The sequence below is a fragment of the Gadus morhua genome, chromosome 15, assembly GCF_902167405.1.
Source record: "Gadus morhua chromosome 15, gadMor3.0, whole genome shotgun sequence".
In the NCBI taxonomy this organism is placed as follows: Eukaryota; Metazoa; Chordata; class Actinopteri; order Gadiformes; family Gadidae; genus Gadus; species Gadus morhua.
This window is the reverse complement of record NC_044062.1, coordinates 3,623,657-3,638,651: the sequence shown is the minus strand read 5'-3', so window position 1 is coordinate 3,638,651 and position 14,995 is coordinate 3,623,657. Positions and strand designations below refer to the sequence as shown.

The 14,995-nt window shown below is 45.3% G+C and overlaps 1 protein-coding gene across 5 annotated transcripts in view; it reads left to right on the top strand.

The window, feature by feature from the left end:
* khdrbs2 (KH domain containing, RNA binding, signal transduction associated 2) overlaps positions 1-14,995 on the top strand; it is a 45,794-nt gene that overhangs the window by 10,911 nt on the left and 19,888 nt on the right. For all 5 annotated transcript variants that reach the window (XR_003979614.1, XR_003979615.1, XR_003979612.1 and 2 more), the window contains exons 3-4: positions 8,139-8,255; positions 12,054-12,200. Coding sequence is in view for 1 of the 5 variants with exons in the window: in XM_030378581.1 (XP_030234441.1) it covers positions 8,139-8,255; positions 12,054-12,200 (264 nt within the window). In the remaining 4 variants the exon portion in view is untranslated. The remainder of the gene's footprint in view (positions 1-8,138; positions 8,256-12,053; positions 12,201-14,995) is intronic.

Sequence of the window (14,995 nt, the reverse complement as noted above, 5' to 3'; positions counted from 1 at the left end):
TTTGTAGTTTTTTCAGTTGGCTCTTGCCTCCCCCTCTCCCTCCACCTCACCACAGGTCTTTCCCGAAGGCCACGCCGTATAAATGCGAGGGGACTTGATCAGACCGCGATTCAGACCTCCTCGTGTCTGAAGGCGACCTTGCTGCGTATCCGAGCACAAAGTGAAAATAAATCTGATTTTTGGAGTGTCCGCACTTAATGTTAATGCGTCCTGGCGTGATCGGATAACAAAAAGTCATGTCGGAGAAACCCAGCGTAGCGAGGCTATTATGCAGAAGGGTAGGCCTGAGTGTTTTCTCAGGTCATTAGCATCCAGATTCTACCACCAACCTTGGCATCGCTGAGCTCCAGTGCTGTGCTCCATCTGGCCCGGGTTTTAATCTACATCTGCACGGAGAGAACTCCCCCGCAGAACTCCGCCAGCCCGTCACAACGACTGGCACCCAACACTTCTAACCAAAATGTCAAACTGTTTCCATGGAAACCCTCGCTGTATGGTAAAATAATCATTAGTTCATACATTACAGTAGTTAGTCGATTTGTGCTATTGAAAAACAGGCTGTTATTGATTATGCTATTTAAACCATAGTTATTATTATAATTCACTATATTCCGCGTAACATGACTTCCAGGGTTGCTGTGCAGGAGCTGTCTGTCTGCTCAACCAGCGGCCGGGCCAGAGATCAATAGGCACTTACACTCAAGGGCTTGCGCGTCATTTCCGACCGCAGACGTTCATAATTAAAAACCGATGCGCTCGCAGCATCCCGGTGTATGCCGGTGCATGGGGTCGCAGGTGAAAGAGCCGCAGATACAACAGAGACCCAGCCCCTGCTCCCATTCAACTATTCCGTGCAACCTTAGCCTTGAAGCGATGTATATTTGATCACGCAACATCTGTTCATAGCCATTATTGATGACGGCACTTCAGTGCATCACTAGGGTGGTTAATGCGTATGCATATTGATGTAGCCACACACTGTGAGGGATACGCAACACGCGGTACAGTCTCCATCGCAGGAAACACTGTCATACTGATACTGCGGACAGGCGGATAATGCTTCCATCGAGAGGAGGAACAACAGTGGGGGCATAAATCAATGCAGACAACGCTGAGCTGAGACGCAGACAGAAATATACATAGTATAGAAAACGAGGAAAGGAAAGCGCCCGTTAAAATGGGTTGTTTTCCCCGGTCTGCATAATGAGCTACATACAGTACAGCGCCAGCCAGGCGAGACAGATAAAAGGGGATAGATAAAGCCGCTCAGTCCCATCCAAAGGGAAATGATAGAAGTTGTCCGACAATTACAATGACCCAGTTGCCGAGTCAGCAGGCCTGGCCCTACCGAGGGCCAATGTGGACCACAATGCACCGGCAGGCTGTGCCGAGGGCCGCTCACCGTTAATTGTGCATTTCGTTGGAGAGAAAAAGCCTTTTGATCCACGAGAGGGAAACATCAGTGGGAAGAGGGATGGATTCGGGGGACAAAGCAACTGGAGCAGCAGGATAGAGAGCTGGGGTTTGGGGGACAAGCCCAGGAAACAGAACAGAGGGTGTTTTCAGTCAGAAGTGGAAAGTGCATTGTATGCATGATAAGGTATGAAGTATATATATATATATATATATATATATATATATATATATATATATATGTGTGTGTGTATATCAAGTATATTTTTCATTGGATTTATTTATTGGTTCTGGCCTTGGTCTGCAGCTCTGCGGAAAAGCAAGCATCAAGTTTTCTTTTTCAGTGGCAGGATCTTCCACTAGTCTGTTAAGCCATACCGTTCCAGGTTTGATCCCCACTTTCCACAGCCTACTTGTAGGCCTCATAGATAGCAAGATAACTACCCTAGCGGTTTCTTAATCACATTTATCTGAACTCACTATAGGTCACTTTGGATGAGAGTGTCTGCTAAATGAGTACATAGTAAATAGTAAAGCAATTTAAAGTCGTTCTAAACAGTCTACACTTAGTATGACCCTATATTAAATATATGTGCAGCTCTTCTCGTTATGTGTGTATTTTCCACCCTCTATCTCTGCTGCCTCCTTCTTACTATAGATGGTCGGATAGATACAGTTACTTTGTTATTGTTCCCCGAGGGCGTTATGGCCCTGGGGGTCTTAAGCCAAGGCCCTGTCAGTGTGGCTCTGCTAGTGTTCTTATTCTGTGCGATGGATGGGCTTTGAAGGCAGAGCACAGATGTAATGTAACCAAGGGAAGCCACTGTAGCCTCTTCTGCCATCCTGATCCCGCACGTTCCCATTCTGTTCGGATTGGTCTGCCGTTGAAAGTGAATTAAAAAGTGATTGGAGCAATCAGTGCGGGGGATGGGGTGTAATGGTCGATGAAGAAGCAAGGACCGCCGAAGCCTAGATAGCAAAAAAAAAGTGTTTTTTGTTTATTTTAAACGTTAGGCCGTTTGGAGATGAATTGCAACCCGACCAAGGCTATACTTATATTAATTGCATATCTGGATGGTCTCATGAGGCTAGGGGCAATTGCTTTTTTAGGTGCGGAATGTTCTATTCCCTCCACTTTTACATACGGACAATCAAACCAGAAGCAGTGGAAACAAGTGACTCAGAAATGTCCTTGACTTTGAATAAGGAATTGTTGGCTTTTCAAATTAAGAGTGCACGCTGTGATAAACACGTTAGATGGAACAGCCCCATGCTGGCCCTTCCTCACGTCATCCTTCTTGATTCTGTCCATTTGCCGTTCTTTGTAAGGCAGTTGCCACTGCGAGCTGTCAGGCAACCATCATTCAAAATCCAATTTGATTTTTCTTGCTGTGCTGCATGGCTTTTGTTGTGTCGAGATTATTTGATTACATCATGTTGATTATGTCAGCTGGCCTGCAAGATTCAAAGCCCAATTAAAAATCGCACTCATATACACACATGCGTACAATCACACTTGCGCGCATACACAGACACACACACACACGCACGCACACGCACACACACACACACAGAGACACAAACACACACAGATGCCTATAGTATGTACGCATATTCCTAGCTTGATCTTGAAATGAAAGCTGGTGCAGCAGTCCCTTCGGTGTCATGCTGTCACCCGTCTGTAAGATTAATTCAGACCCAGACACAGAGCGCCCCTTTCATTGGGTTAGGCAATACGTTTATAAAAACACATTCATTGTGGAAAATGACACCTATTTCCAGAGCGCGCGGCAAACAAACCGTTTGCAACACCGTGTCTAGCCTGTAAAACTCAGATACAAATTAAAGTGTAAACATGATCTTGCCCAACCCATGGCTTCTTCCCCAGTATCTGCCTGGAGTTGGTTTGTGACCTTTACACAGTGCTTTAGTGCTCCGACCACAGAATAAACCCATTATCCCAGACAGAAAGCGCTCCAGTGTCCCCAAAGAAAACAGGTCCATCACGGGAAGGGAAAGGTGTTTTTCCTCTGATAAGCTCTGAATACAACAGCAGCCCCCTATGCAGAATATGAACGTGAAAGGCGAAATCCTTTGCGATAGCATCACCGGCCCGGTTGATTCCCCTTGGAGCCCCACGGTTAAGGTGGTGGCTTTGTCTGATGGAACGCAGTTTAAGTGACAGAGCAGAGTACAGATTAAATGTTATCAACCCTGGGTGAAAAACGACCAGTTGCAATGATTTATGGGACGATCTGCAATCCTTGAAAGAGATTTCAGTAGATTCGGGCCTACAAAAGAAACTTTGTCAACGATATATCGAATGTCAAAGATTTAAGCGCTGGCTAGCAACTTTAGCTTACAGCAGGTGATTTAAAAAAGAGAAAGAAATACAGCTGCAGGATGGGATGTTTGTAATGGTCTTTCCTAATTAGTTGACACTAGGGTATGCTGTCTAGCTGATGGTGTGTATTGATTGATTTGTCTCCAACAGGATGTTTTAATATTTAATTTTGTTAAACAACATCCTTGTCTACAGAGCCCAGCACGGAACGCAGTGAAGATGTTCTGTAAAAGTATGAGGAGGGATTTATTATCGTCCTGCTGTTCCTCATTCAAAGGGAAGAGGATGTTTTAATGTGTTATGGTATGGTGATGGTATACACCATATATTCATAATTACAATGTTTTATATTATGTTGTTGTTTTTTTGCACAAAATGGATCTCGGGTTCTTTTATTGATCCACCCAACTTCCTGATGGGCTAGAAACCCATTAGACACAAATAACACAGTTCATTCTGCGTCTCAGATGTTCTAATTATCCCGAAGAAGTCTGTGGTAGAACATCAGTCGTAGCAATCAAGTTTATTATTCAATCGCAGCATTTAAAATCGGGGCCACCCACCACCACTGTGTCTTCACGGCGGATTTATCATCCAAATTAGGTAACAACCGAAACCCATCATTTGACTCTGAATCGCGGATCCCTGTGTTGCTGGCGTCAAGCAGCACAACGACACGCATAAAGAGCCATGCTTAAACATCGCCGTGTGGAGTGACTGGAGGGGAATCAAAGTGTCTCTGAGATCACAGCCCAGCAGCTGGGCCTCAGACAGAATCCCGCACGCTGTTGTCAAGAGGCTCGTAGGACGCTTTATTTATTACTTTCCGTGCCACTCGTTCCTCTGTATGTGAAAGTGGGACCGACGTTGCCTTTTCTCTCACAGTGACAGGTTCTCTCTTAGCCGCAGTGTTGACTGTTCTGCTCCGCTAAAGATTAGATCAAATATTAGTGTTTGTTTTATGCAGTGGCTTGTGATCCGTTTCACGTGTAGCGTGTTCCTTCAAGAGACATGAGCCTGTTTTGCATGTGACCTACAAGTAAGGATGAGGCGCCATCAATCTGGATCTGTAATGAACTGCGAGAACCCTGTGCATTGGTCTTAACGGTTGTCCAGGTAAAGAGGCGTGTGATGTGAACCTGGTCGTGGCTGATTGGTCCGGAAGGTGACTCCTAAAGGCAAAGGCCTTGTATCCCTCATAAGGGATACAAGCAGTACCAGTATCACAACCCAGTATCTTTGTATCTCAGAGTAGGTGGAACGTATTAACACACTAGCTTATCGTACAGGTGAGTATTTTCCTAAACATGACATTAAGCCATTATATCATAGTCCATTTGATTACCTGCGGCTCTGAACACTCAGCTCATCATTAACACAATTTCACCCTGGGATGAGTTTTAATGCTGCAGTAAACTAATGCCTGTAATTAGATCAGAAATCCCCCAATGCAATCTTTACATGGCCCTGATCCCTGACACAGCCATGGGAAGACTCTTCTCTATTTGGGGATTCCAGAGCTTGCAAAATCTTTATTTTTCTTGAGGTCACTTCCTGATCCTGTCCTTCGGTCACAGCAATCTCATCGAGGGAATGAAACTTGATTAAAGGGTATTACTTTGTAAGCACTAACTTTAATTTAACAAAATGTCAGTAGTATTACGGTTGTCTGGATAACTTTGCTTTCTTGTTCCGATAAATCTTGTATTATTTGCACAGCTTGAGGGAGTCCCTAATACAACCCATACATTTAAAACAGGTATTCGCCGAACGTGACCAGGCTGACAAGAGTCAACAGCCAACTCCATGTCAGTGATTAGATCCCCATTCATTCTGTTTGCATCTGAAGGAACGCAACACACAGGAATTCTGAGGGGAGGGGATTAAACCAAAGGGGGCGGGGTTACAACAAAACCCCGCCCCTCATGTCTGATTTGTTTCTGGCACAAACCCCGCGCAGTTTCCCCTAAGTAATTTTGGATAAAAGAGGGAAAATAACCATTTCTGGCGTACAAGATAAAAGTGTAGAAACTTCTTCACTAAAGATAAAAAGAGGGAAATGTGCTCATGACTGTTATAACTTATCTCAATGTCAGCGTCATCCCTATTTCAATCAGCAATGCTTCAAAGAGTCTCCACTTGCTGGCACTTTTTGCAAAGCACAAAGCAGTAAATGTTCTTTGGCGGCCGTTGAGCGGGATTGTCTTTTAAATGGGTGTTACTGCGCAAAATCCTCTCTGAGCGTGGAGAGTGGCACATCGGCACCATGCGTCTCCTACCTGCGCGGTTAACATCAGCGTGTGTGCAGACCGGAGATGACGCTGCTTCAAAACCTAGTCCAAGTCCTGAACCCTGGTCTCCGTTTACGAAGGCTAAATTACACACCGCAGAGCAACCACTGACATTCATTAGCGTAACGAAAACAGGCCACTTCTTGTTCTTCTCCCTCTCCCTCTCCCTCTCCTTCTCCCTCTCCCTCTCCCTCTCCCTCTCCTTCTCCCTCTCCCTCTCCCTCTCCTTCTCCCTCTCCCTCTCCTTCTCCCTCTCCTTCTCCCTCTCCTTCTCCTTCTCCCTCTCCTTCTCCCTCTCCCTCTCCCTCTCCCTCTCCCTCTCCCTCTCCTTCTCCCTCTCCTTCTCCCTCTCCTTCTCCTTCTCCCTCTCCTTCTCCCTCTCCTTCTCCCTCTCCCTCTCCTTCTCCCTCTCCTTCTCCCTCTCCTTCTCCCTCTCCTTCTCCCTCTCCCTCTCCTTCTCCCTCTCCTTCTCCCTCTCCTTCTCCCTCTCCTTCTCCCTCTCCTTCTCCCTCTCCCTCTCCTTCTCCCTCTCCCTCTCCCTCTCCTTCTCCCTCTCCTTCTCCTTCTCCTTCTTCGCCTATTACCGCCCGGTAAGAGTTTCCTCTCTGCAGCCGCCACAAGGAGGGCCATCTGCTCTCAGACTCCTCGCCAGCTGCAGCGAGATATTCTCCCCGTTCAAAAGAAACCCTGGGAAGAAAGACAACAGCAAGGTCTCTAATGGGTTGTTTACACGCCTGAGTGGAGAGGCAAGGACGCTGGGAGTTTTTGGGATGTTTAGCTTGTTTTTCTTTGAGGTGGGGCAGGAGGCACACTTTTTTTAGTCTCAACCCTTCCCATCATCATCATTTGAAAGTAAAAAGGCAAGTTGCAGAGCCTGCACAGCTGGCGTAGGAGCAGGGCTCTACAGTGGTAGGAGGCTGAACGGTTGAAAGGTTAATGTTGCGTTAGGGCCGGACAGATGAGGTGTGTAATGGGGAAACGGACCAAATGGTCGGCTCCAGAGGTGGTCCATTCCGGGGGAAATCTCTTAACACACCTCTAAAGGTTAAGTTGATAATTATATTGATCAAAGAAATATGTATCCAGAGTAGAAGAGCTCCCCTTTACAAGCTGTAGGTGGTTGTGTGTTTTTTTTCCACAAATTAACCTTGAATTCAACGGAAGTAATTTTGCATGCGCTTTCATCCAAAACTACTTACATGGTCTGGGTTCATATTCGTTTCCCGAGCCCTGTCGAAAACATATCCATGTTGTTTATTGTGTCGAGTTTCAGCTCGTCTGGTGAAATACTCGATGTTTGGGTGGATGTCTGGATGTATGCTTCCTCTCTTCCTTTAACAACAGGAACCACAGATCCCCCGCGTCTCCATCCATAACCCTCCTAATCCTTTGTCATCTGGGTAGCGTTATATCATACCCCCATTAGGGAGAAACTCATTATTTCATAGTTTATCTCAGCCGTGACCTCCTCCATAACACCCTGGGGAAACAATATGGGTGTGTTATTTTGTGTCCATGCATGTAAAGCGCGGATTACCCGGCTTGTCAATAGCATCCAAGGGCGTGTGGTGGATGAGAGGCGTACCTCATACTGTACCTCTGGCCTTCCCTTCACACCCCCTGTCGGGCTCTGCTCGGTGTAATGGTGATGTATGACTGGGTGTGGTTCACGGGGGTTGGATCTCAATGCATTAAAAATGGATTGGGGGGGGGGGGGGGGGGGAAGTATTGAAAAATGGCCGGCTTATAATTGGTATGCTAAGCCGTCTTTAAAAATGCTGAGGAGATGTTTTTTTGTTGTTGTAAAGTATGTTCGCTATTTATCGCACTTGGTACAGAAAAAGCAGGACATGAGTAAGGATAATAAGTGGATAAATATAATAACTAAAAGTGATTTATTTAACTAGCCAGTAAGGGTGGAAATTTCGATCGTAGACGAACAATACACGTAAACATAACAGACAGCCGGGGTGATGGGGTTTACTGTATCTTCTCTGTGCAGCTCATTGTCCACCCATTAGAGAACTATTGCTATTGACAGCCCTGGCTCTGTGTGTCTGTGTCTGTGTCCTTTCCCCCCTGTGTTACAGTTTAATTTCGTTGGAAAGCTGCTGGGACCCCGCGGAAATTCAATGAAGCGATTACAAGAGGAGACAGGGGCGAAGATGTCCATTCTTGGCAAAGGTTCAATGAGGGATAAAGGCAAGGTATGAAGGAACACAAGTCGTATGGACGTGTGGAGGTGTACTTCCCACTGATGTTTTACCGTGACCGTCACAAAAACATACCTGGATGGGTTGAGCTGTTTGTGTTTTGACACTTTTTCATTGCAATTCTTATTCGTTATCTATTTAAAGAAAATGTATTAGACACTGTCAATCACGTTGATCATATGATTTGTATTTGTCATTGATTTCATTGATGCGAGTGTCTTGGTTTTCATATCATTCGAGTCCTATCATCCCAGATACATTTCAGAAGACCCTAGTACTATTATTGCTGCTGTATATATTTTAAAATATGGCCAATTGTGATTAAGAGTAAAGGGATTATGTACACAGCATGGGCTATTTACCGTGGTGTCCCCTGTGAGCCGCCTGTGTCCTCACACAATCTGCGCTGGCCCTGTAAGCGCTTTAGTTACCGTGGGAACAAGCGTGACGACAGGCTATCTCGGTTCCAACTGTCGTGATACAGGTTGAATTGGGTCAATACAATGGGGTCAACCTCAAGACCCCCCGAGTAGGAAATAATAAGTCATTTTTAAATGTTTACGTACACTTTTTGGGAAGAGAACTTTCTGTGTTTTTTTGAAGAGAGAAGAGGATGGCATATGATGCTTTTCAACAAGGGAATACATTATTGAGAATATTTTCAATTATATTTTTTATCTTCAGCTATAATAATTCAATGTATACTCCCCAACGTATTCTTATCCGTGCAATACACCGTGAATCCATTAGCATAACAATGTTTTTATCCCCACCCGAGGGCACAACAATCGAGCTAGTTAGAGAGTGCAGAGGAGTTTTCGGGCAAAAATGCAATCTAATGATCTTTACCCAAATTAGAAAAGCTGTGCTAATGTGAGGGAGACACAGACACCGACCATGCTATGTGTGCATTGAAACAAGTGGAATAACATTGAACCTGCAAAATAAAAGAAGCCGTCATTCAATCTGAAGGGACACGAGGAGCTCGTCGCGGCGTCGGGGAGGAAGAGCGCGTCAAATCAACGAGACGACGCTTCCAGCACGCGTCTCCTTCATACGCCCGGGGGCGCGGCAGCGTTGTCCTTCAGGCCGTGTGACGCATCCGCTGTTTTAAGCGGAACAATCCCACCTCGAGCTACAAACAACGAGCAACGAGACTACAACACAATACGACTAAACATGCGGTTCGAGACTTCTTGTCTGGGAGCCGGCGAGAGACAGAGGCCGCCCGCTCTGCCAAAGAGCATCGACCCCGAGGAACCGGCGGAGGCAGGTGTGAGATCCGCTTGCACGGAGGATACGCCGGATGCAGCCGGAGCGATCAGAGTGACGGAATTCGTGTCAACACGGGCTCGGCACGTATCCATTTCCACCTCTCTGTCCGCCTCTCATTCCAGTTATTGACCGGGGGGAGATCCGAGTCAGGCTGGATGAGTGGTGCGCCCCTATTGGTCGAGGGAGGGTTCTGATGGACGTTGGGGCCAGACGTCGACCCCTGTCTCGTGTTGAAGGTGGGACGGAGGAGGCCGCTGAACTCATTTTCTCCATGTTTTAAACGAATAAGGAAAGATTACAGGAGAAAGGGCTTTGATCGTTGGCTCAAAGGGTCTGGAGCAAATGCTGCAGGATGAGGTGAGGTGGAACAAAGGGAAAGCGGTGATGTTGATGGACTGATGTTTTCTACGACTCCAGGGTCCTCCTCCTCATTGTCCAGGAGAGCCTGATACAGAAGACCGTCCACTGAAAGCCCTGTCTTCTGTTATCTGGTCGCCCACAGATAATCACCAGAGAGGTGTTCTCATCCACAAGCCCAGATAGCTTAGATTTTGTAGAGCTCAAACACGTGTGGACAGCTACACCCATGTGGTATTGATACGATCAGCAGAAGTACCCCTAAGTGAAGACAGCCTGACAAAGCAGGTTAATCTTCCGTGTGTCTGGTAATGGACACATTCACATTATGTGTTCTAATATTAATGTCCTTTATTAATTAATCCTTTAAAACTTATTGCTCAAGACCCATCAAAGTCTCTGTGTGCGCAGCTCCGAAACTTTAGTTCGGAAAGAGAGAGAGAGAGTTCTGAACCTGAACTGCTTTGTGAGCATGTTTCTCCTGTAATGCGCGACAAAAGAATAGTGTCCCGAGTCTGTTCTTTTTATTTAATCACTTCCACAACAGGCCTTGTTAGCTCGGGTCACGTCTCCCACCTCACACACACACAGTCCCTGGCCCGTGCTCCTCCTCCAGAGGCTTCGGGTCATCCTCGGTACCGGTGAGGCGCTGGCCCGCTTCCGAGGCTGCCCTAATCACGGGCTCCCATATGTCGAGGGATCCCGGCCCAGATGCTGATGCAGGCCGTGCAGCCTCAGCTTTATTTAGATGATGGTGGCTCAGCGTACCGCCTTCCACCGGTCCCGACAGACGCACACACATCTGGGACGCTGGGTGCAAGGGCCTGCCTGCGTCAACACCGGCCCAACCGCCCCCAAAAGAAAAGAAGAAAGTGTGTCAATAAAGACACACACATCTCTGATGGCGTTCTATTTTGACAGCAGCACCCAGCGAAAAAACTTCACACAACACTGCTCAAAATGGAGTGTCACACAGTGCCAACCATTTATCTTTTCAAAAAGCAAGACCCAAAAAAAGCAATCTTGTGTCTTCTACCTGTGTGCCGGGCCACTTTAGCCTGGGGGGCTGACACTCATCTATAGAGCTGCTGCCACACAATCCCAGCATGAATCTCTCTGGGTTCCTGCAATGCTGTCCCGGCAGGAAGCTCACCCACTGCCACGGTTTGAAGTCCTGGACTTCGACCTCAGTTATAATGGGCAGTGGGGGTTTTACAGATGGATTTGTTCGAATTGAAAGTTGTTTTTGTACTTTGGTGCTTCCTCCATCCTCTGGAAGCGAGCCTTCACTGAGCTCCACGGTGATTCATCAACTGTTTAAAATCAATCAAAATGCACTTACATTTAAAGGTAATTTCTGTGGGGCGAATCAATTTCTACAATGTTTTTCAGCCCACAGACGATCCATTTTATAGAATTCAGCAACTACATTAGAGCAAAACTTTTAAATATCGGCGGCTGTGCTGGCCCCCTCGTGCTAATTAGTTCTCTGGTATTTCTAACTAATTGACTCATTAGGGTGACTCGCATTGTCAGTCTTATAAATGAGCAGTCACACTAACGATAGCTTAGGTTATTGCATCTACGGTGAGATGAAAAACACCACTTTAGAAAATGCTTTGTTTGTCATATTTGAGTTCACCTTTTCATGAGCGCGTAACGTGGCTCTCTGAGCATATTGCCTCTGAACACAGCGTGTAAGAAATGTAACTCAACAGGCAACTGTCAGATTTATCCTCCCAGCTATCACGACGGAGCATCTCCAACAAGTTAGGCTCCTGAATGCTTGAAGGGGCACCAGACGATAATGGAAAAGTACCCAAGTGTGGGAGAGTTAACGAAGGCTTCCAGAAAGTGTTCAGGCGCAATACTTTGATTGTCTTTTGCCGACTCTATCTAAAGATAAGATAACATTTAAATTTTGCGAAAATAACCCAGAGAATAACCATTATGTGGCTGCTACTCTTTTTTTTCTTACATTTAACTACTAAGTCTACAAATAAGGCTGTTTGCATTCGGCCACGTCGAAGGTCTTCAGTATAAAAAGGCTATTCGATTTTAATTGGATAGAAAATGTTTAGATCTCACATGCAAGACGTAATCCCCAAAATGGCGTTTTATTTTTCTGTTCTGTATCTCGTCTCTTTCTCATTACAACAGGAGGAGGAGCTGAGGAAAAGCGGCGAGGCTAAATACGGCCATTTGAGTAACGATCTCCACGTCCTGATCGAGGTCTTCGCCCCGCCCGGGGAAGCCTATACTCGCATGAGCAGCGCCTTGGACGAGATCAAGAAGTTTCTAGTGCCAGTAAGTCTCATTAACTCTCTTCCAGTTCCGGTCGGCTATATTTATATCATGTATTTCACTCCCATTGTTATTTTGCTCATTTTGGAGTCATTAATTGTGAAATGAGCCGTCATTATTGGGGGAGACATTGTTTCTCATGCGAGACATGAGAGTCGTCATAAAGCATAGCTTACGGTAGGCCTATATTTTGCCAGATTTTGTATTTTATAAAATTATAACTCTCTTGTGTCCTCTGAATATGGTGTATTATCAAGAAAAGATCCCATGATTGATTCTAATGTACAAGCCTTATATTCAAAAACGTGTTTATTTGCAGTATCTGCTCATTTCCAGTCTCGTAAACATTATCATCGACTTGGTACTGCTTCAGATACCCTCGCTGGCGTAACAATTATAATTTATTCTACAATTAAATGTGCAGCATGGAGCCACTAGCAGGATTTCTCCAATTTATGGCCCGAAGAAAGCTATAACACTGCATAATCTGCATATTTTTTACTCAACTGTGCCTGAGCAGTAAATATTAATTAAGCCTTACAAGGCAGACATGCCTTCAGAAAGGGGTTCTGCCTCAACACAATTATGAAGTTCAGAAAACTTAAATATATAAATATAATTTTCTACATCTAAACATTTTTTTGCCTCTCTTTTGCTAATTGGGCCATGGAAGCGTAGCCGTAGCCGTGCATGAAGATAAAATACCTAAAGCAATATCTTTTTTAGATATATGCAGAGAAGGTAGGGGTTAGGCTTCACTAATCAAGGATGTGGTCATTGGAGTTCGAACCGGCAACCTTTCGGCCGGGAGCCAAGTACCCCTTATTTTTTAAATTTCAAAAGAAGAATGTTTAAAGTCAAGATGTGTTAAATTTAAATTAGCTCGTACCTTAAGATAACCAGGAGATACCTGTATTCAAGGCTGAATGTTAGTTATTTTAATAAAAAGTATCAATTAAAGCTATCTTATAACTGATATATTCTACCTATAAATACTTCGGGTCAGCCCGTACCTCTCTCTTTGTTGACAATAATCGTCCTATCGAAACTCCCAGAACTCCTCCTGTCAGGCCAGCCAGCCAACCGTGCTATGCTAGTTTGCGTCGCACAGTTACACAGCAAATTAGAGTGGATAGAACACTGTTTTAAAGTATTGCTCATCCCTACACATTGCAACCTTAACATCTCATAAAAGCAAATCTCTTAATTTCAACGCGACTTTCGGCTTAATTACAGTCCAGCTGTATCTGTTTAGCTCCAGCTGAAGAGTATCCAAAAAAGAGAGAAAAAGTCTTAATATCTCGTATGATACTGTCTCTGTGAACTTGAGTTCATGGAGAATTGAAAAATAAGTCTTGCTATCTCCATGAACTCAAGCCCAAGGGGACTGTATTGTAGCAGCTGTTATGACTCCTCTGTCTGTTCTCCATTAATACCTTGAGTAACCTGAGTTCATGGAAAGTGGAAAGAGGAGTCTTACTCTCTGCTACAATACAGTCTGAACTCCGCTGTCGGCCACACTTTCTATGTACACACAGATCTATTAATTCCTCTGTACATAGCAAAGTTTTCCCTGGCTTGAGCTGCTTTTAATTAACTCATAGCGTTCCTATTTAAAGGCACTGCCGCTGTCTTTAAACTCCAGAAGACGTTTTGAATAGATTCAAATGTCCTTCTATCATTTTTCCCATTGAAATATTGACAACGCGTTCAATCAGCCGCTTATGTGTACAAAAAAGAGAATAAACACAACGGGATAACACTCATTATTTATTTTCCAAAGGTGGTTCATCTTTGGGTGTGACAAATTAATTTCCCTGTGCAGCTAGATAAAGTTAATTAAATCGACGGGCAAAGGTCGCTTTACCAAAAGTTTGGTACAAAATAAGACAGCGGGCTTTAGAACGGACTCCCCAATGGTCGCCTCAAAACCGATAACGCTCAGACGCACTGTGTGCCGCAATCATAACAAACCCATCTCGGGAAAATAAATCAGCTGAAATGCGACAGATGTTCACAACCGTTTGGTCGCTGTGGGACCACGGCAGTGACAACATATGTCCAAGACGCTACGCTACCGCGAAATTCCTCGGAGCTAGCCAATGGCTGACTTAGATGGTTTGAGTACCGCTTTTTTATTTCTTTATTTTTTTTACAAGCGCGACACAGAGATGTAACGAACAGGGGGAGATAAAAAAAAAAAAAGGAGTTTCTCTGAAGGGCCATGTGATTGTAGATGTATTAACTGTTTATTACGATCACAGTGTTACTTTGACAGGCGCTTTCCTCCAAAGCGCTGACAGTGAATACAGATAGAGGTCATTAAGGCCCCGTCCACACGAAGCCGATTTCATGGCGAAACCGCAAAGGTCTTGTACGGTTCGGCCTTCCGTCCACACGAAGCCGGCGAATCCGCTGACCGAAACCGCAAACTTCTGAAACCACCCTCGGAGGTGGTTTCAAATCTATCCGGTTTCGTTTTGGTTTCGTGTGGACGCCTGAAACCGACTGAAACCGCAAACCATGACGTCATCGCCCCACCCCTCGACCTCCTAGCCAATGGCTCTTAAGCCCGCGGAGTCTCAGAAATCGCAACAAAAAAGATTGGGTTGCTTGGGTTGCTAAGCCATTATTTATTGAGAATCTAGGTAGCCATCGTAGAAGAGCTGTTTGTTTGTGTTGTTAGTGGTTCGGGGGGCAGCCTTTATGCGCATGCTCGCCTCTTCTTCTTCTGGATTTGTGTACCAGAAGCAGCGCCCCTTATGGGCCTGGAATGTTTACTACAGCGTTTCTACAGA